The sequence below is a fragment of the Daphnia magna genome, linkage group LG5, assembly GCF_020631705.1.
Source record: "Daphnia magna isolate NIES linkage group LG5, ASM2063170v1.1, whole genome shotgun sequence".
NCBI classification, from domain to species: Eukaryota; Metazoa; Arthropoda; class Branchiopoda; order Diplostraca; family Daphniidae; genus Daphnia; species Daphnia magna.
Genome location: NC_059186.1, coordinates 9,244,373 through 9,264,955, shown reverse-complemented (window position 1 = coordinate 9,264,955; position 20,583 = coordinate 9,244,373). Strand labels below are relative to the sequence as shown.

The window sequence follows — 20,583 nt, the reverse complement described above, 5'->3', positions numbered from 1 at the left end:
CATGATATTTGTCAGGTACAAAGTTGCGTCAATGCGTTTGTTTGTATTCTTTCTACGTAGATAGGTAAGTTTGATTTGGGAGAAGGCACTGACTAGGTTCATAACACCAAAACATTGATACTCATGCCAGAGTCACTCTATGTAGAAACGCGGATCCCTATTTTTTATTTTGAATGTAACGCTTTCTTCAACTTGGTTTTCCCCATCGTTCGCCAAGCTTATTATTACATTTTTATCGTTTTTCATTTCGAACTGTTTTCAATTTCCCGATAGGGATTATTGCGAAACTGCATGTCTCACTAGTTTCCCGACAGGGATTCTTGCAAAATGGAATTTAGACGGTCGACAGAAACAGAAGAAAAATAAACAATAAACATAAATAATAACAAATTGAAGTTGGCAGATTTGGCTATAATAGGCTATTTCTGGCAACGTCGCAGGGTGCAAGTAAATTTTCTGAGTGGAAGCACTGCTCCTGGCGCGACTGAGACCTAGACGTCGTACTTACGAATATCACCATTTATTATAGCGGTACAGACAACGGATTGATAACGGTGAATAACTGGTCAAAAACAAGACATTGACTACCCAAGATAAATATAAAAGGAGGTATCCTGTAAGTCACGTCTTACGAAATTCTAAATTGAACGTCACCGTAAAATGTAACCATGACACTAGCATTATCTTTTATCTGAAACGAATTTTCATGAACAGAGATATGAGTTTACCTGTGCCTTGATCACACGTTTTGCAAGTTTTCCTCGATGATAACTGAGGTATAAAATTTTCAGTTAATTTTTTCATGGCTTGATAGCCTGTTGTTAATTTTGGGTTTTGTTTTTCAGTTTAAACTATATATCAAGCAAGTTCAACTTATACAGAAATAAAGAAATTCTGTGATTCCACACCAAGTCCATGATTGCAAATGGACGGTAAGTTATTCTCATATAATCTAGTAATTGTAAGGTATGTGTTAGTACATTGTTTGTCACTTTTGCTGTATAATAAAAATTCCAAGTAAATGTTTTGGAAGGTCAAGTATATTGTAAAAATTTCCTTTTTTAAATGTAAGAGTTCTCTAGAATTAATAGTGAGAATAGGAGACCGTTGAATTGCCAAATAATATTGATAGCAAAAAAAAAATGTCTGTGACTTTATGGTAGTTGTCAGTCTAGGTTGCATGATTAAGAGATGTGTATGCATAGTTATGAATCAACCAACTAGTCCTACTGTCATTTATCTATGAAAACATATTTATTTCAGAAATGGGTCGCAGAAAACAGAAAACCGGATTGACAAATCATAATGAATCGTCATCTGGTGGCAACAAGAGTGACCAACAAGTGGTCGAAAAGGTTCAAACTCCATCCCGAGTGACACCTGATATTTCGGAACCTCCAAACGCTAGAAAGGACGATACGCAATTGAAAACAGGAGATAATGGCCGAGAGGAATCGGCAATTGCACTTGAGTCTGACACCAGCGATCGGAACGCCTTTATTGGTTCATCTAGCGAACTCGTCTGTCAAGGCGACGGGCTCGATTTAACTCAGGAACTTCTACAACTTTTATGTGATGAAACAAAGAAAGAATTTATCACGACTCCTGATAAAGTAATGGAAAAAAGAACCGAAATAGGAGAGGCAATGCCAGCGAAATCTAATCTTGTGCAACCGAAGACAAAATCGAATACTGAAGCGCACTCCATGACTGATCAGTGGACAGCCACCGTATTTATAGCAGCGCCTCTAGTAAAAAATCATGATTTAGCGATAGTTGGAGAAGATCAGCATTTAGGAAAATGGAAACAACCTAAAGGAAAATTCGAACGGTTTGTCCAAATTGGCACAGACCTTTATATCTTTAAAGGAATTGTTCCCGTCCCATCAGGAGATAAGCCGAATTTCAAATTCGTTCACGTCAATGACGCCGACAAAAAGATAGAATATGAAGGAGAGGGAACCTGGGACAATCGGACAGAAGAACTATTGCCCGGTTCTTGGAATTTCTTTGTTTTCAAGCCAAAACCAAAATCAATGGTTGCAAAATTTTGGGAAGGCCTAAGAGCGCTTCTTCACAAATCAGAAACAAAAGAAAAAATAGCTTACAATTTCTTCAGAACCGTGTTTGACCACACACTGGAAAATATATTACCAGGTATTGTGTTACATCCACACGCTGTCTATACACGTATAATGATCATTCTTTGGCTAATTAACATTTCTTTTCCAGATTGGGATAGTGCCATGGAGTTTATAAGTGAATGTCTCGTAAAGGTACGGCAAGCAATAGGCACTCAGTCTTCCGAAGGTTTTCATCAGTTTCTTAACAAATGGTTTGAGAATCCCGAACTCCAAGTAGCCTTTGATCAGTTATTCCTACTAATAGTGGGGGCATGCAAGATGGAAGTCTATTCGACAAAAATGAAACAGATTTTGGAACTGAATAGCAAAGAATTCTCACTCTATTTGCATAATTTTGGTAGTGTGAAACGCAAGCGTCAAGATTTACAAACTATTCTCGAGCGCATCGCTTTCTATGCCGGAAGGGATTTCTGGTGGATTCTGTTTCGCATAACTCGCCATTCGGAAGCAGTTAGAAAATTCCAACCCCAGGAGGTTTCAGAATCCATATTAAAGACATTACAAGAGATTCCCGAAGTACTACTAGAAAATCCAGACAGCAGGAATAGAGTGGTAGATCATCTAGTCCGTTGGACTGAGATAGATGAAATATATTTCAACCTGCTTCCAGTCTTTGAAAAAAATGCCAACTATCAGAAGATTCTCGAATCACTTTTACTACAACGTCTTTTTGCCCTAAAGACGAGCGTCGAAGATGTCATGAAAATCCTGCGCTCAGAATTTATGAAAATGGCTTATCAAAATATTTCGGTTCCAAGCCGTGGCAGCCCTGAGACCAAAAACAATAATTCTAACATCACGGATTTGCTAACATCAGCCAACCTTGCGCAGGCCGCGTCTTCTAATAGCGTCGCCTATGAATCTTCCCACTTGAATCGGTCACTGTCCCAGGAACGCTTATTATTTGAAGAAGCTATCAGAACTGTATTCAACAGAAAACTTTCGGATGCCGCAAAAGTAGCATGTTGCATTCCTGATTATATGCTTCCGATTGCGACTCCTATTGTTGAAAACGTCGTTTCTCAGAAACTGAAAACATATTCAAATTTCAGCCGCGATGATTATCGGTACTTTGGCCAGCTGGATGACAATTGCTTCAAGAATTTCCCTCAAGCCAAGGAGAAAATCAGTGCCAAACTGCTGAAAATGACGGTGGATCACGTGAAATCAGGCTCCTTTCAGGACATTCCTACAACGAAGCTGATAATGCTAGGATTAGCTGAAAAAAAGGACATTCCTTTTCTTGAACGTGCAAAAGTTATGGACCTTCAGAAAGCGATGAGCAGATTGCCCCGAAAGTTCTTCAATAATCTACATGCCACTGTGAAAAAATCCGGTACGTCGGTGGAAAAGACTTTGAAACCCTACCGCAAAGGAGCAACCAAAGCCATAGTGGAACAGTTGGAGAATCATTTTGACCTGCTAGAGGAAATTCTCAATAGAGTCCGGAACCGACGTGTCCCACTCATTGAATTGGCTAGCCTTCAAGTAACTTAATTTTCATTTATTTGCTGCTACCAAGGTTACTTAAATTTTAACGATTCATTCGTCATTTTTAGGACCCGCAAGTGCTTGACTGCCTAAAAAGTTTTGGGCTTAGTGATCGGACACTAGCCGAACTTCGCCAGGAGATAGAAGAATTGCGAGAGCGACACAATTTGTATGCTTCCCTTTATAGCAGATTTTCTCGTTCAGAGGTCATGATCAACAGACAAGAAGGCCTACGCGAAGAAGAGAACGATCTTGAAGAAGATGACAATGATGAAAACGACGGTAAACCAGAAACCCATCATATCTTGGATACTAAAGAGTGGGAGAGCTATCTTAAAGACATTGATTCGGGAAGGAGTATTTTAACTTTACAAGATGCCATGAACTTAGAAGTACCTTTACAATCGCCATCTGCTGTATGGCTATTCCAAATTAAAGAGAGTGATTTGTTTATGGAGAAAATATGGCATCTAATGGTCAAGTCTGCACAGACATTTCCATTATGCAGAAAGGATTTGCAAATCTTTGTCAGTCAATGCGCCACTGAATGGGTACGCTTGGCCCGCAGTGTTGCAGACGGAAGCACATCGTTCATCCTCATGGGCGAAATCGTCCGACTACAAGCAGACCCCAATGTTCTTTCGAAAAGACATCTGCAAATTCACAGTGTTGAAGGTGTTGCAACAGCATATCGAAATTTCAAAAACCTTCAAGAGTTGCGCCACCTTATCGGTCCATTCGTAGCGGCACTCCGATTCTTCACTATCCTTGAAAGGGGCCCAATAGATGCGCTGCACAATTTCGTTAAAACCAATTTGCTCAAGAACTGGGATACAACAACATTGGCTCAAATGGCAGAAACAGGAATTCTTAGAGTTGTGAATGAAGACCTTAATATCGACCCAGAGCGACCTGAAACACGCAATGCGATGCAGTTTATCAGTTCTCTTGTGACTGATGAGAATCGTTCCCCACTAATAGAATGGTTGAGAGAAAAAACCGAAAAAGATATGGAAGCCATGGGGAAGATTTTACAAGGAACTTTGCTCGTGGCCTATGGTAATTTTTAAAACTAGTGTGTTCCATGTGTTTGTATCTAACAATACTACCCTTTCGTTTCACAGGCCAACTTCAGACGTTGCGAACCCGGATCGCTCCTTTCCTCCAAAATGAGTTTAAGACGTACCAAGATTTATTAAAAGTTGTCCGGGTCTCAGAAGAACGCTTTGCCCAGCGCATTTCTGGCCGTGTCCAACCAATCGATTGCAAATGGTTGGCAAATATGCTTCCTGAAATTCAAGCCGCTGTCCGCGCCAGTATCATTTCGCCCTCTGAAGACGCCAAAGAAAAACTGGCCAAACTTCGCCAAGTTGTTATTGACCCCAAAAATGAATCCTACTCAATCGAAATTCGCCTGGAACCGACCGGCTCGCTTTCAATGGAAGAACTGAAACAAGCCTTCCAGCTGCTTGATATGGCTGCGGTGGATGATGGAGGCGACAGCGGAGAATTGATAGGTCGCACTAGACGGAACGTCGGGCTAATCGAGAAGCTATCTGAAGTATTTCGTCATCTTTATGCGTCCGGCTGCATTACCTTCACCTTCCGGGAGAGAATTTTTATTGATCTAGCTGATTTGGAAACGGAAATCAAAGGGATGCAAGATCAGTTAGAGAAGTGGACCGATCAGTGGAAAGAAATAGAAGAAATGCCTTTCCTATCACTCTTTTCGCGTGGTTACCTTCTTCAGCTAGCAGATTTGATCGGCAGAAACGAAAGCGATGACGTCAAATCAATTTTAAAGATTCGGCTACCTTCTGGGGCGTCAAAAATAGACACACTAGTTAACCAGCTTATTCAGCGAACTCCCCGTATTGGCGGTGAAGAGGATTGGCTTTCTGTTGCTCAGCTATTCAAAATTCTTCGACATCTTCATCAACTTATCGAAGCCATTTTTCACCAGAAAAGTCCTGAACTTGCCCTTCCATCATTTCTCGTTTCATATGGTCGAACGTTGAAATCTCACTTTATCGACAAAGCAGTCGTCATTCTCAACGTCCCGCGAGATCTTCTCGTAGGAAGTTCTTTGGCGGCGTTTATTTCGCTTACAAATCAACCAATAGAGCCCAGTCGAATTCTTTTCGTAACGACCAACACAGACAAGCCAGAAGTCGAGCGATTTATGAAGCTTTGGTCTGTTGCTAAGGCTGAAGAAGATTTTTTTATTATCCTTCACGTCGAGAGACTTACGGCAGCGTGCGCCTGTGCCGTCCGTGAAGGTGTCGATCGTGTCTTACCGGAGCGCCGCGCAAAACTTTTGCTGTTGGCCCAGCACCACCATCGTGTCCATGCCACAAAATCACTTGGTGCCCGGCTCGGCGTCGTTTCTGATCGTCTACTAGAAGTTAATTTTACAGCAGATCAACTACGCCATTGTTTTGCTAGTCTTCTACCGAATGCGGCCAACCTGCATTTCTTCACTTCAAAATTATCTGGTTGCGGGAAGAGCCAACAAGCGATGCAAAAAGCTACAGATCAAATGCGTAGCCCCGATTATTATCGCATATGTGTGCGAACTGGCTCCGTTGACGAACTTTTGGCCAGTTTGAAAAAAATTGAAAACCTCTCAAGTCAGTCGAGAAAAAGTGCTGCTTATCTTCATCTAGATGTCGCTCATTCTGTTTCTTTTGAGTTTAATGACATTCTGCTCTCTTTGTTGGTGCATGGAGCACTCTTCGATCCCAAAAAGGCCAAGCTAGGATATTGGATGATCTCTCCCCAAACCAGTATAGCCATTGAATTTGCTTCCCCATTTGGAGTGAATGAATTCCCAGTCATAGCTTATCTAGGAAAACACATTGTATGTGAATGCAACAAATCCTTTTTCAGCTACGATTTAGCTGCAATGCCACGTGTTCTTGGACAACCAGTGACGATCAACCGCTCCAACGCTCTTGTGGCGACCGGAAAATTCCTACAACTTAAGCAGGCAGGACAGGAAGGGTTACGCATGTGGGATGATATTTGTTCTCTTCCCGAAACCCTCATGATCGATCCTTTGCCGGAAGATTCTACCTTCGATCTCCTAGTGGATTCCTTTCAACATGCAGAAAATCGAAATACTCCCACTTTTAGTGCCTTAAATGCCATGGCCTCCTTCCTTTATCGTCACATTTGCGCCATGATAACCAGCATGTGGTTTAATGGCTCAGCTGTGTATCTGTTTGAGCGTGACGATTTAGCTCGGGTCTTCAAACTGAATGTTTTCAATCTATTGCTCAAAGTGGCTAACGATAGCATCAACCGGTGCTGGTCTATGGTCAATCAAGGAAAGAAGCTCGCCGAGATGGACTGGACGAATCGTCAAAGAGCCATGTTCCTGCTGGGACTGAATGAGGATGGATTTATCACTGGTATGAACGTAGTGGGACGCGATGCAAACGCCTTAAAAGCATGTTCCATGCTAGCTTGCGCTCCCACTCTTCAACAGCAGTGTCTCCATTTTCAAGAGTTGCGTGGATTCCGAAATTTAATGGAGAGCCGCGAGGGCGCTGAAGTTATTCTGAATGCGATGCGATCGCTTTTGCTCTTGGATGGAACTGCAACAAGTGCCGTAAAAGTATATCAGCTGGACAGCCATTCCAAAAACACTGCAGCAAATCTTCGTTTAAAAGAATTAGTTGGACAAGATCAGGGGTTTGTTGATTGTTATTTTGCATTTTTCCATATAAGATCACAGTTTGAATTCAACTTTTTTCTAGGTATGTGCTGACCGGTGACAATATCACGAAAATGATGTTTGCCCTTTATCGTATCCGCTGTGGTCTACCAGTCGTAGCTTTCGGAGAAGCTGGCGTTGGTAAAAGCGCTCTATTCCGCTTCCTGATTCAGACCTTACTCAATCACACGTTTGAAGTGTGTAATGTAAATAGCGGAACATCTATTCAAGACGTGGAGGCTATGATCGACTCTTCCATGAAAATCATCGCGAGAAACCCTGAAGCCCAGGTATTCCTCTTCTTCGACGAAATGAACACCGCAGATCCACCCGTCATCGCGTTCTTCAAAGAACTTATGCTTGACCGCCATTGCCATGGGACACTATTACCAGAAAATTTACATCTAATGGCTGCTGCTAATCCTTACCGACATTTGCACGAGGCAGATAAGGAAGCCGCTGTTGGGCTGGCTTTTCGCTTTGACCAAAGTACTCCAAGTGAAAGCAGTGGTACCCGGTCCGACGCACGTGATTTGGTGTATCGAGTCAACGAATTACCGGTCGCGTTCTACGATCACATCTACGACTTTGGTCGTCTTTGCGACGAGGCCGAAAACACGTATATTGAAGAAATTTGCCAACATGGGTTGCCTAGATCAAACTTTGCTTCCAACTACGTCAAATGGTTTGTTTCCCTTGTTCAGAAGAGTCATCGGATTGCAAGAGCGCTAAGTGTCGACCCAGAGTCAGCGGTGTCACTTCGAGATGTCACTCGAGCTGTCCAACTTTTCCATTGGTTTTGTCAAGCACCAGCTGGCCAAAAAATTTCAAAGAAAGACGTGGCGGTAGCAGCCGACTTGACCATTTACCTCGTCTATGCCTTCCGATTCCGTAAACGAAAAACGTTTTTGGGAAATGTCTTCGGAAAGGAACAATCAGCTTCGAAGAATATGGCTGAAGTTTCAAGAATCATTGCCAAAATGCTTTATGAGCAGGCTCATGGGGCCTCAATTGGCTCGGGGGCCATTGCGTTGAACGATGCACTTTGCGAAAATCTTTTCGCGTTGTATGTTTGCGTCCTAAACGGTAAAAACTAATTTTTTGGTTTAATTTCTTGTGCTCCTAAAATACCAATTTCTTGTACAAAACTAGGAATATTTCTGATTATCGTCGGACGTCCTGGATCATCGAAGTCGTTGTCGGTCGAAATTCTGAAACTAGTACTTTCGCCGGGCAATCACACACTCCGACACGAATTAGGAGATTTGCCTGCCATTACGGAGCTATATTTTCAGTGCTCACCGATGTCGACGTCTTCTGGATTCAAAGCCCTGTTTGAATCGGCACAGCGGCTCAGTGTAGATCCAAAGACCATGTTAGCCATGGTCGTGCTGGATGAACTCGGTTTGGCTGATATGTCGCCGGAAAAACCGATTAAAGTGCTGCATGCTGAATTAGAACGACAATCTGTTTTGACATCCGGCGACAAACAACAGTCACCATACTCGGTGGTTGCCCTCAGCAATTGGGTAGTGGATGCTGCCCAGGTGAACCGAGGAATCTTGATTTTGCGCACGCAAGCGGACAAGAAAGATCTGTTGAGATCAGCGGAACAACTAGCCGACTCTTTGATCAGTAAATTCGCGAAAGAATCGGAAAGAAAGCGCATCCTTAACATGCTAACTGAAAGCCTAGAAAGTGTTGTCAGTACATATCAAGAACTTGACAAAAAAGAAGATATTGGTGGAGGTCATTTTTTCTCCATGAGAGATTTCTTTTTCTGTGTCAAGAATTTCGTCTGCTCCGTTTTCGACTCGTTCACGCGGATGGGAGATTTGCGTGACATTCGCGTTTCTCGATACATATTGATTCAGTCAGCTGTTCGTAACTTTGGCGGCCATGAAAAAGCTAGGAAATTGGTAAGAAGCAGCATGGCCAATAACCTCGAAATGAATCCGGCTGTCATTCCAGTTACATCACCACTCGATCTGATTGTGGCAAACATTCAAGATTCTTCAAAACCGCTATCGATTCATATCGCCAGACATTTAATGATTCTTAACCGATCGCTGATTGGTCTGCAATTACTCAATCGCAATGTTAAAAGTAAATTGGACGATGGAACAAACTGGAATGTTCTGTTTGGTTCTTGCTTTCCAGGCGATTTGCAAGTTACAGCCGTGACAAGAAAATTACGTCAAGTGGAACAAGCTATTCGCTCAGGTGGCGTTCTAATTCTGTGCCACGCTGACCAGCTTTTCGAATCTCTCTACATGGTGCTGAATCAACAGTATTGGGCCCAAGGAGAGGTTACAATGACGCAGATAGCTCTTGGTCCATCCATTCGAGCTATAGCACTTCCGAACGGCCCGTTTCGAATCATCGCCCTCCAGGACACAGACGTTGCACTCAATCGAGAGCTGATGTCGCCAGCCATCTTGTCTCGATTTGAAAAGCATGAACTAAGGCCGTCTCACCTCCTAGATGACGTCGGGATGTTTTGTCTAAAAGCTATCGAGTCACATTCTCTCTGGTTAGCTGTTGCGGAGACAATCAAACGACAAAAATTTATCTACGGATATCATGAAGAGTCTTTCGCCGCATTGGCTCTTTATTTACAAGATAGAGGCATGCCAATGGAATTTGAAGAAGATCAAGATGAAGATCAACACAGTGCCACCACGATCTGGATGAGAGCGACCAACCCAATGTCTATGATCAAATTAGAAAGGGATTCTAGCATCGACACGGAATTGCTGGACGTGTGTCGGCGTTACCGCCAAAACTTTGTTTTGGAAAGCATAGATGACGCTTTGCTCAATGTCAAATCAGATCGAATAGTTATTGTGACGAACACACTCCGTCATTTGGAAATCGCGTTTGCTGTTTCTTCCCCTTACCGCCGTTCCACCATCCAGCTTTTTGACATCCTTACTGAACTTGAACTCGTCAAGCTTCTGGAATCGATTAACGATCAAGATTTGTCTGATCCGGACTTCTGCCTCGTTGTCCAGTATGACGCAGTGACTGGGCCGATAGAACAATTCCAGCTTGCTAAATACGAAATAGAGCAGCGGTTTGAAAAGAACAAATGCCGTGTCATTTTCGTTGTGCACGTCGATCCTCGGCCTGTGAGCATGCACTGGGTGTTTTCCTTTGGTGATTGTTGGGATTATTGTTTCGTAGATGAAGTCGTCCCTGGCGGCCAATTAGACCACCATCGGATCTCGCTAGGCGAATTCGTCAAATCGCCTTCCGACCAAACTTTGTCGAGTTTTATTGTGGAAATGTCAACTGAATCCTTCAAGTCGTTATTACTCGAAATGCTCGGCCCAGTTTTGCAGACAAGTCTAGCCACATTACGGGCCAGCTTGGGACAATTTTACAGCGGGGTCCGAATAGCATTAGGACTGCCAAACAACAAAACCTTGATAAAATTGATGAAAGGTAAATTGGACTTTGCCCATTTTAAGAAAATGTTTTATTTAATATGCTTTTTTTTTTATTAGAATGTTTGCTGGCCCAACTGAATGACAGCGGGATAACCTGGAATGTAGTCGATGCAGTGAGTGATCCAAGTTTTGATTCTTCTTCTTCGCTAACGGAGGGCCTCTGGGGTGTTTTCAAGCACAAAATTAGCAACCCTCTTGCACACTTTTTACTTATCAGTGATATTTGGCGTATTACTGATCTGCCCTCCTCCATGTTATGGTGTGACTTTGTTATCGCGAATTATCCCGACCGTCTGATGTCGCTCAACTCTTCCGACACTCCCCCTCAAATTCCTGTTGGATTTCGATCCTGCACTCAACCATTTGGTCGATTGCTAGCATCTTTCAACATGAATTACGCCCAACGCACAGAACCACGTCTCAATGGACCGCTTCGATGGCTCTTAGAGCGTATCGCCAAAAACGAAGATGAAAATTCGCAAGAGATAAAAGAGGTATGTATGCAACTAAACGAAAGCCTTTTGTTTCGCCAGAAAACTACAACATTCTTTATTCTTATTTTTGTTGTATTCAAGGCATACTTTCTTGATTGGTTTTTGCTTCGAATTCCACCACATTTGCACCGTTGCTTGCGAAAAGTGCCGCTGTCGAAGATGAGTTATCTTGTTGACCATCTGTTTGAAGAACCAGCCATGTTTTTCCTTGATTGGGAGCATTGTGAAGCAGATGTAATTGCAGCTCTTGAGCTGGCTAGCATTGCCTCTTTTGCCACGGCTGATAAGATTGACTTCTGGAGCGAGACTACGGGCAGGATGCGCAATTGGAAATTTTTTACCGAAACAGCAGCTCGGCTATCCTTGGAAACATTGGCTTCAGCCGACGTTATGAAGTCCCATAAAAAATTCCTGCAATCAATTTCTTCGATTGAAGTATTTATTAGTAATCTTTTAATCTGTACTGCTCTAATTAAAATGTTTATTTTTTTTTTATTTTAGCTAAGTTCGACGCTTACAAACCTACTGGATCACGTGAAAGATTTGCCACAGCTTTGGCTTGGTTTGAGAATCACGAAACGTATCTTGGTCTTTGATCCAGATTCGGACATCAGACTTCCAGAACTACAGGTTTCTGCACCTCACAGACTATTTGATAGCCTGACAGATTTAGTCATTACATCTGTCATCCGACCAAGGCTGGCTAGTGATGGCCAAGCAAGACGATTAGTCCGACAAGCTGACTTGTACGCCTTGCTAAAGAGCACGTCGTCCTGTAGTTCTCCCGAAGAGCTTTCAAAAATCCTAGGAGAGTGTCCTACCACCAATTCGATCGTATTACGAGAAGATAACGTAGCTGGAAAAGATATCGACGGGCATTGTTCAAGTTGCGCAAGCCCGCTTACCACAATTGAAGAAACGGAAGATGACCAGACCCATCCAGTTACTCATTTGAGATCACCAAACGACAAAGAGATAAATTCCCTCTTCGAAGATCACCAAAAATTCATGTTTTTCTTTGAGCGTGTCGCTGAGTTGTTCATCCAACAGCGAAAAAACAATCCACGTGATATCCAAGATTTTCTGCAGTATCTTTTAAGTTCCGATTCCCGTCTGCGAGTCTCATGGCGTTTCATGACCGTTATCGTACGCACGGTTTTGTCAACTCGTTGTGGCAAAAAAGTTATGGATGACCTTCTCTTAACCATTCGATGCAACCGGCCGTCTGGCGAATTTAATGTTAATGCCCACAATTTGTTACGTGCCTTACTCGCGTGTGCCGACCAAGATATCCGGAACAACGAGGACGCCGAACCAGGTTTTGATTTGATTGAAGCTGCCATGACAAGAGATTGGACGGTTGATCGCATTCAACGACTAGCTAACATTCGAAAGCAAATAGCTGAAGTTGAAAATGGAATAGAGGATGTTATCGCAGAATGGTCTGGTTGGCGGAAAAACCAGAATGACCAAGCCCTCACGGATTCTTTGCTGTTCTTCATCTTGCGTTTCTACTCTGATGAAGGAGACCAAACACGACTGAGCCGAATGTTCCGCAATCCAAGAATAGCTGAAGAACTAAATCACCACAAGGTTGTTAACAGTTTCATCAAGACTTTATCTCCGCTCTCGCTAGGTTTCGATCTACAGGTAGGTACGCTAGGTATCACTACAGCCAATGTATTCCAAGAGCGCTTGTTGGATGGAGATCGTTTTGGCACTGGGGCATTCGAGCATTATCCTGCACTACGCGAAATCCAACCCGATTGGGCTCCTTTCATCGCTCGACTCGCGTATCACGCGTATGATATCTTCCAAAACAAACATTTCCGCTTGCTAAGAGAAATGGCTACCAATCTGGTTGCTACGTCGCAATATCTTCTTCCGGGCATTGACAATCATCCTTATTTGCCCAGCTTTACATTGGAGGCGACGCGTTGGTTTGTTTGTAACTGTGGGACATTGAATTGTGTCGGGAACTGTGGACATCCCACGCCAGAATCCATTTGCATCCATTGTCGCGTGGCCCTTAGTCAAGCCGCTCACCATCCACGAGCTGGAGTTCGACGAGCAACCGCTAGAGACTTTCAGCCACCGACTGGGATTCACGTGACTCGAGCTGCCACCCGTACTCCAACTTTTGCTGCGAGAAACTGTTCACCGGTCGTCACCCGATTTGCCCTCCTGCTGAATTCGTTGGCACTGATGAATGCTGCTTTAAATCCACGAACAGAACAACACGCCATTGCTCATCTACTGCTGACGCTTCCACTTGCCGAACGTCAGCGTGTTGAAAATCGTCAATCCTTAATTCAGCTCCTGTCGAATCATATAATCGTCCATCTAGACCTACTCTGCCAGCTGTTAGTGGCATCTAGACCACAATTGACAATGACGGACAAGTTCCGCATTGGCCATTTGTTACTCCACAAATTACTCGCATCTCAGGACCGTTCATTTCTTACACACGCGGCCGATTTTGCTAACGGAACACAGGCAAGAGAGACTTTCGAAAATGGTCTAACAAGACTGCTGGCCCAACAAGTAAACCTAGCGGAAGAGCTCGATCAGATCGCAGGGCAATCAGATGTGGCATCGAAGGCATTTAGGCAATCCTTCCTGCACAACGAAACATCGCATTGGGCCTATGCAAGAAGAGTCTTTGCTGATCGACAAACCTTACAACTAGAACTGGCCAGGAACGGTCAGCTGCGCAAAACTCTGCCTTTCCTGAATTTGTTACTGGATGATGAAAATTGGATGCGCAAATTGAATGCGTTGCAATACCTTGGCGAAGCTTTACGTTTTGTCGCTCTCGTTCGCACTGTTTTGGCAGGAGAAATAACTCTAGAGGAAGCAAACCGTATGACCATCGCCCAGGGTTTGGAAAAAATCACGGATGTCGTTTTGCAGAAAGTAGTCCTATTAGATCGCGGGCGCCCTGTAGCGACCAGGGAACATGTGATGGATCTGTTTGAGGGTTTCAAACAGTTATGGGATCGATTCAGTCAGCTACAGAACGCGGAGAAGAAAACGTTCTTGGATTACTTTGAATGCCAACAAGTTGATGTCAGCGTTAGACCCAAAACAATACTTGATCAAGCAGCACCCCTTATTCTGATTTTGGCCGGCAGTGAACTGCCGGAGACTACGTTCAGTTGCCAACTATTGAGTCACGCTGTGGAAGCTGCTTCATCCATCGCCCTCACGGACTTCATTCAGCCGCTTTGTCGAGTAGGCTCAGGACGCGTCCGACTCTCATGTTCAAGCGCTGCAGCTTTAACTGACTTCGATGAATCACTATACGCCCACGTTTCAACCGAAGAGGTCGATAATTTTATTCGGGATCATGTCATCGACCGGTCCACTCTCAAGCTAGCTGAGTCATTTGCAATGGCGGCCATTTTAGGACCGGCTGGTAGTACCATAGCGGAAGAGTTGTCTCTTGATGTCATCCCAGAATTTTTGTTCAAAGACGATGTGGAATCGGGAAATTTTCTTGTGAGTCTGGAGAGGCGTTCTATCCCTTGGCAGCCATCTACGATACCTCCTCAACTCCAGGAACTCATCCTAGCTGATTTGGTACGTAATCACAGGAACTACATTTAAAAAGAAAGTGTTTCATGTTTCGTCATGTTTCTATGAAATTGCAGGAAAAAAATCGCTGTTTGGCCGAGGCTAGATCGGTCCTCATTTCTGTCATCACGCATCTTCAGTCAAATACCGAACCACTAGTCGTTAGCAAGGTGCGGAAGAACTACATCTCCGAAGTATTGGAGGAATTGGTGCAGGCAGAAGTTTTGACAGAACGCCACATATCGAACGCCACCGTAGGCGCCCTCAACAGACATTTGAAATTGGAAGTTCGTCACGCCTTTGGTTTGCTGAAAGCCATTGTGGCGCGAATGAAAGGTGATGACATTTTCGGTGGCCGCGTTCGAGAAGGTTGGACGACGATGATACCTGAACGCCTTGCTCAACTGACGAGGCAAAAATTACGAGCCGATGCCCAACCCGACGGAATACTGGAAAGTTTGTTACAGATAGTTAACATTATATCAGGTAATCAGACGGTCCCGGTCGAGCTTACCCCCGACAAGTCTTTGTTGTATGCCATCAGACAGATCGAAGGTTCGGAATGGGATGGAATTCCCGCCGAATTGAAAATGGAGCATCTCGGCCACCTACTCCTGATTGTCGAATCCGTTGCCAAAAAATAAGCCTTAAGTCAATTGTTTTCTTGTCTTTCTTTTTTAATCCAGTTTGTTTTTTTATCCGATATTACGCCAATTAAGATTAATAATTATTGATTTCTTCCTGAAACATGTGATCAAAGGTTTGGTGAAAGTCGTTCCTGGTCTAGTTTATTTGTAATTCATTTTCCTGATAGAGGGTTACAAAAAATTAATAATAATAATAATAATTACTTTTTCATTCTGGGTTTGGCTCTTTATTCTGTAAACAGTGTTCGGCATCTATCAATACATAGTAAAAGCTGGAATGGCGAGAGGTAGTGAAGTTCACAAACCTGAACGTGTCAATATGGGTTTAGTGCAATTGCCGTTTTTTTTTTTATTCCGTTCAAGTATTGATAAGTCGTTTTGTTCATTCAACTACTATTGAATTCAACTGGTTTAAAGTATTGGTGTCACACAGTCAAGTGTATGGAGTAGGTGGTGTGACTGTGAGGATTCAGTTTTTACCATAGGTTGAGCAGATAAAACATTTCCAGCTGGTCAGCTTATGTAATTCAGCATTTGTAAGTAAACCTAATAGAAAGATTACTTTTTCTTCTTACGATGCACAAAAAATAGAAAGATAACTTTTTCTTCTTACGATGCACAGAAAATAGAAAGATAACTTTTTCTTCTTAAGATGCACAGACTCATTTGCAGTTAATGGTTCAGTTTTCCTAGTAGTAAAACAAATTGTTAGTTGAGATACAGAATTAAAAACTGTGATGCACAGGATTTCATACTAGTCTGCAGTGTACTGCCTGTGCAAACCAGACAGTCTTGCGTAGCCCTAGCATGTTGCACTTGGTCGTAATAAAATCCACACCATACAGATGGTAATTCTTAAAGTCAACTTGCTTCTGACATGTGACGCCATATTACATCACTTCACCTATATGTTCACCTATATGTTGGAATTCTGAAAGCGTTTTGCACGAAAAATCTTTAGTTAAGAACGCTGAAAACTTCGTTTCATAATAAATTAATATTTACTACATGGAAGCTTCCAAGCCGAATGTCAGTTTTGAAGATCAGCAAGATATGCGGACTCGCAGCAGAAATGTTTATTTTCTCTTCTATTTTCTTTATTAAATATAAAACTCTTTTCATTTTAACATTCCATTAACGTAAACCCAACAATTCAGTAGCAGACAGACCAGCTGTTATGCCCGAAGCCCCGAACTTTCGAAGTTCCACAGCACTCTCGCCAGATGCTAGAGGACCCCATGTTTTTATAAGTTCTGTAACATTTTGGCTGCAGATTTTCATTTATTATTAAGTATTTCCCAAGTTCAATGGAAAAGTTATTTATTTATAACAATTAAGGTGTTCTTATTGTTAGATTTCAGGTTTTTCTTTAATGCGCAATCTTAGCGTACGTAGGTCGTAAACCAAACTGTAGCCTGTACTTTCAGAACTGTTTAGAATCCCGTTGACATTTATTTATATCGGTCTATCTTTGCAACTAGGCAATTCTCGTTAACAATTTAAAGGAGAATAAAGCTCATTTTTTGGATTTCCAAAATTTCAATTTCCGGTTTTACTTCCGGATTTAAAATGCCTAATAAGTCCTTATTTGTTGGTCTGTCAGAAAAAAGATTCGCATTTTCGTGATCCTCGTCAAATTTGGGGTTGACTCCATGTATCAGCTCAAAATACCCGAAAATCGTCAAAAATCGCAAATTTTCCTGAACCATGTTCGTGGAAAATCGCGATTTTGATCAAATCCGACTTTTGGCTGAAAACACGTCAGTCCAACCCCAAATTTGATAAGGATCACGAAAATCCTACTCGTTTTGTTATAGGATAATTATTTCCGGAGATATTGTCTACTTTCGGTTACTTCCGGAAAAATTTCGCGACAATCTGCAAAAAGTAAAAAATGAGCTGTATTGTTCTAACAATTTCAAATACTTTTCTCGCATGCGTTAGTGTGTGGTAGCTATTATTCCGTGTTTTCTTGCTTTCAACACTACAGGCTGATCCTACGAGCTACGACCGTTTTACCTACAAATGTTTAGCGTTTCGTGCTGCTAGTAGTTGATATTCTAGGATGTTATGCCTCAAATTGGAATTCAGCTATCATAGATTAGCACAATTCAACCACTTAAATCAAGTATTGTACTTTCTCAACATTCAAAGTAAAATATAGAGACCATAATGGGGCGACCCGGGTAAGTAATTTTGGGTTCTAGGCGGAAACTCTAGATGGCGTTGATGTGCGTCTATGATGAAGATTACGAGTGACAAGTTAAATTTGTGTTTGTTACGTTACTCTGTTTTGTGTTTTAAAGGATTTTTCGTCAAAAAATTTATGGTATGTTGTTATTTATTCAGTATTGCTATCGTTGGGTATGTATTGAAAAGGAAACCTTTGAAATAGATTGCTTTTTTGTATGTGGTGGTGTTTCGCTCTGTCAGCTGCTGAACCAGCAGCCTGCATTCCTGCTATCAATGTACCACAAGGAATCTTGACACTTTAAGAAGGCCACTATTCCTTACATGAAGATCATCATCCAGTTCAAGTACTGTTAATGGACCTCAAGCCTTTTGTTTAAGCTTAGTGATGTGTTCTCTTGTCAGTCAACCGCAGAGTCCTAATCTACTTTGTGTTGCTAAGCCTTCAGCATCACAGGTATCCAGATTTCCAAGCTTCTCTGATTATCCAACCATCATCCATACACTTCAGCTATTCATTGTGGTATTTCAGAACATTACTTATCTTCCACTAAATTTATCTTTAAAAATTTTCTCTACGCAGGCTTGTCTTACTCGCTTCTTAGTCTGCCGAATGGCAACATGGAATAAGGTTCATCTTCATTACCTTACCCTGGTATTTTAATTTATTGGATTATCTGGATTTCTCATTTTTACATGTAAATCTTTGTTGTATAAACAGAGAATTGTCATTGTTAATCCTGCTGTTCTTCTCACCATTACTTAGCCAACTAACATGGATAGGCTTTAACACCATTTCCATTTTTTGGTATTTTAAGTTTCCACAATATGGAGCATTGTTGTGTTGTAACATAAAATTCTGTGATAGGACTGCAAATATTAATTTTCCTTCGGTACAACACTGCCGTTTCGACAATTTCAGTAGTTTTGCCCCCAGTGGACCACACGCGTAAGTTAAGATGTCTTTTTCATCGTTTTATCAGACAAATGCCATTTTCCGCCCAAAATCGCTTAATTCTTTTTTTGTGTCATTTAATCTATTTAGATTTACATTTTCTTCATCTTCCTGTCGTTGTTGTCTACGCCTTAGCCTCATGGCTGTCTTCATCAACGTCTTCGCCTCATCACTGTCTTCGTCGACGTCTTCGTTTCCAGCTCCGTCTCGTTGTCGTCTTCGCCGTCTTCGCCTTTATTTCATCGTCGTCTTGGCCGTCTTTGTCTACGCCATCACCTCGTCACCGGCTTCGCCTTCGCCTTCACGCAGGGAGTTCAACGTGGATCGTCGCCCTGGTATTGTTTATTCGGCATTGTAATGTTTAAGTTAACCCGTTGGCTGCCACCCCGTTTGCGTCCCATTTTTTTTGTAGCTTGTAGGGACCGGCCGCAATGGCCTTCGCCGCAAGGCGCCTTAGGCAATGCACCAGTAGGGACTTCTCTTTGTCGATACGGTGGCGGATTCCTGAGGGTGTGCATTCCCTGTAACGGATTCCGTCACCTTGTCAGCCCGGACTTGTCTTCGGACAAGTCCCACCTTGTTCGCGATCCTTATGACGCGATGCGTAGTTAATGTAGTTTAAGCAACCTACAGGTTGCGTGGCCTGGCAGCCAACGGGTTAACTTAGTTAAGTGTATGTATATTTGTGTATATATTTGTATGTATATTTATTCTGTTATGTAAAATAGTGGTGGAATTGTTGGGAGGAGGTGGGACAATAAAAACAATTTCAATTTTAATTTGTTTTTCGTGTTTATTTCATTTCACCTTAGTCGACTTGATCCAAATCAAAGATAAACTTGGATTATTTTTTTTCCCAACCTATTTCACTTCAGCCATCTCAAGAGTAGTTATTTCAATATATTTCACAGTCGGTGAAACATCAGTGAATAATTTTTTTTCCTTTGTTACAATTGAATGTCGAATGCAATCACTTAGCAAAAAAGAAAGGGGGGAAGAGAATGACTTACACAAAAAAAAAAACTTCACATGGTGGCATCACAAAAGGAATTAACCATTACCTTTTTGAACTCCTTTGTTTCTGTTTAATGAGGTAATAATTCAACAAACACAAGAATGATACTGGATAGGTTTTATTTCACTGACAACATAACATTGATGGCATTCCCTTCTGTCATCGAGTGACTTCAACGCCAATGCAACACATTCAGGTACCTCCAGGATCTCTGCAAAATAAAACTGTAAACGACTTTCAAAAATACCAAGTCCTGGATTGAACCAAGTCACTGAATGATTCAGTGGCCACCACAGTACATCAGGTACTTCTCAAAGACCTGAAAGCACAATTAGAAAAACTTAGAATTTATTGGTAATAGTTTAACATCACCTGATGACACCTCCAAGAATCTAAGAGATATAGATAGAGAAATAGATTATAGAGAACTACATTTTTTACGTATCACCTTTGGTACAAAATGGGTGTATTCGACTAAAGGAGATGAAAAACGTGCTAGCAAAGCACAGCCATGCTCCTCCTCAAAAAATTTAAAATATATGTGGTACGATGTTCGACATGAATTATTGCCAAAATACCTTGAACAACTCTGCATTGATTCACAAGACACAGCTCAAAACACACGGAAACTGTGGTGAAATTTCAAGAAGGGAGACGTTCGATTAAGCATCCATCCTCAGTCCGAAGCCACGCGAAATGGAACAGCTGACGGGACAGCTGACATACCCATAAAAATTCTACGAAGTTAGTTATTTCTTCCCTAGATGTCTTGAAAATATAAAACAGTGGTCAAAGCGCCACCCACTTTGAAACCAAACTTGAAACCCTCCTACTTTTACATAAGCGAAGTGCGCCCGACTTTCTTGTCACGTATTCAAGATGAAACCAATCAACTACCGTT

General features: G+C 42.2%; 1 protein-coding gene and 1 long non-coding RNA gene across 6 annotated transcripts; one reads left to right on the top strand and one right to left on the bottom strand.

The window, feature by feature from the left end:
- Positions 1-451: 451 nt before the first annotated feature.
- Positions 452-15,800, top strand: LOC116923967. Its single transcript, XM_045174095.1, has 13 exons — positions 452-616; positions 715-776; positions 846-932; positions 1,264-2,157; positions 2,233-3,632; positions 3,704-4,694; positions 4,760-7,331; positions 7,397-8,439; positions 8,506-10,800; positions 10,863-11,299; positions 11,381-11,734; positions 11,801-14,881; positions 14,953-15,800. Exons 3-13 carry the CDS (start codon positions 926-928, stop codon positions 15,517-15,519), a joined length of 13,641 nt encoding a protein of 4,546 aa, XP_045030030.1. The 5' UTR covers positions 452-616; positions 715-776; positions 846-925; the 3' UTR covers positions 15,520-15,800.
- Positions 15,734-16,751, bottom strand: LOC116923456. 5 transcript variants are annotated; one of them, XR_006646949.1, is made up of 4 exons: positions 16,528-16,751; positions 16,278-16,453; positions 16,123-16,211; positions 15,734-16,068 (listed from the first exon to the last, which is right to left on the bottom strand). It is a non-coding gene; the product is annotated as an uncharacterized LOC116923456 (long non-coding RNA). The 5 variants fall into 5 exon arrangements; XR_006646948.1 differs by having other exon boundaries at positions 16,136-16,211; positions 16,528-16,750; XR_006646950.1 differs by having other exon boundaries at positions 15,734-16,211; positions 16,278-16,477; positions 16,531-16,751.
- Positions 16,752-20,583: the final 3,832 nt, after the last annotated feature.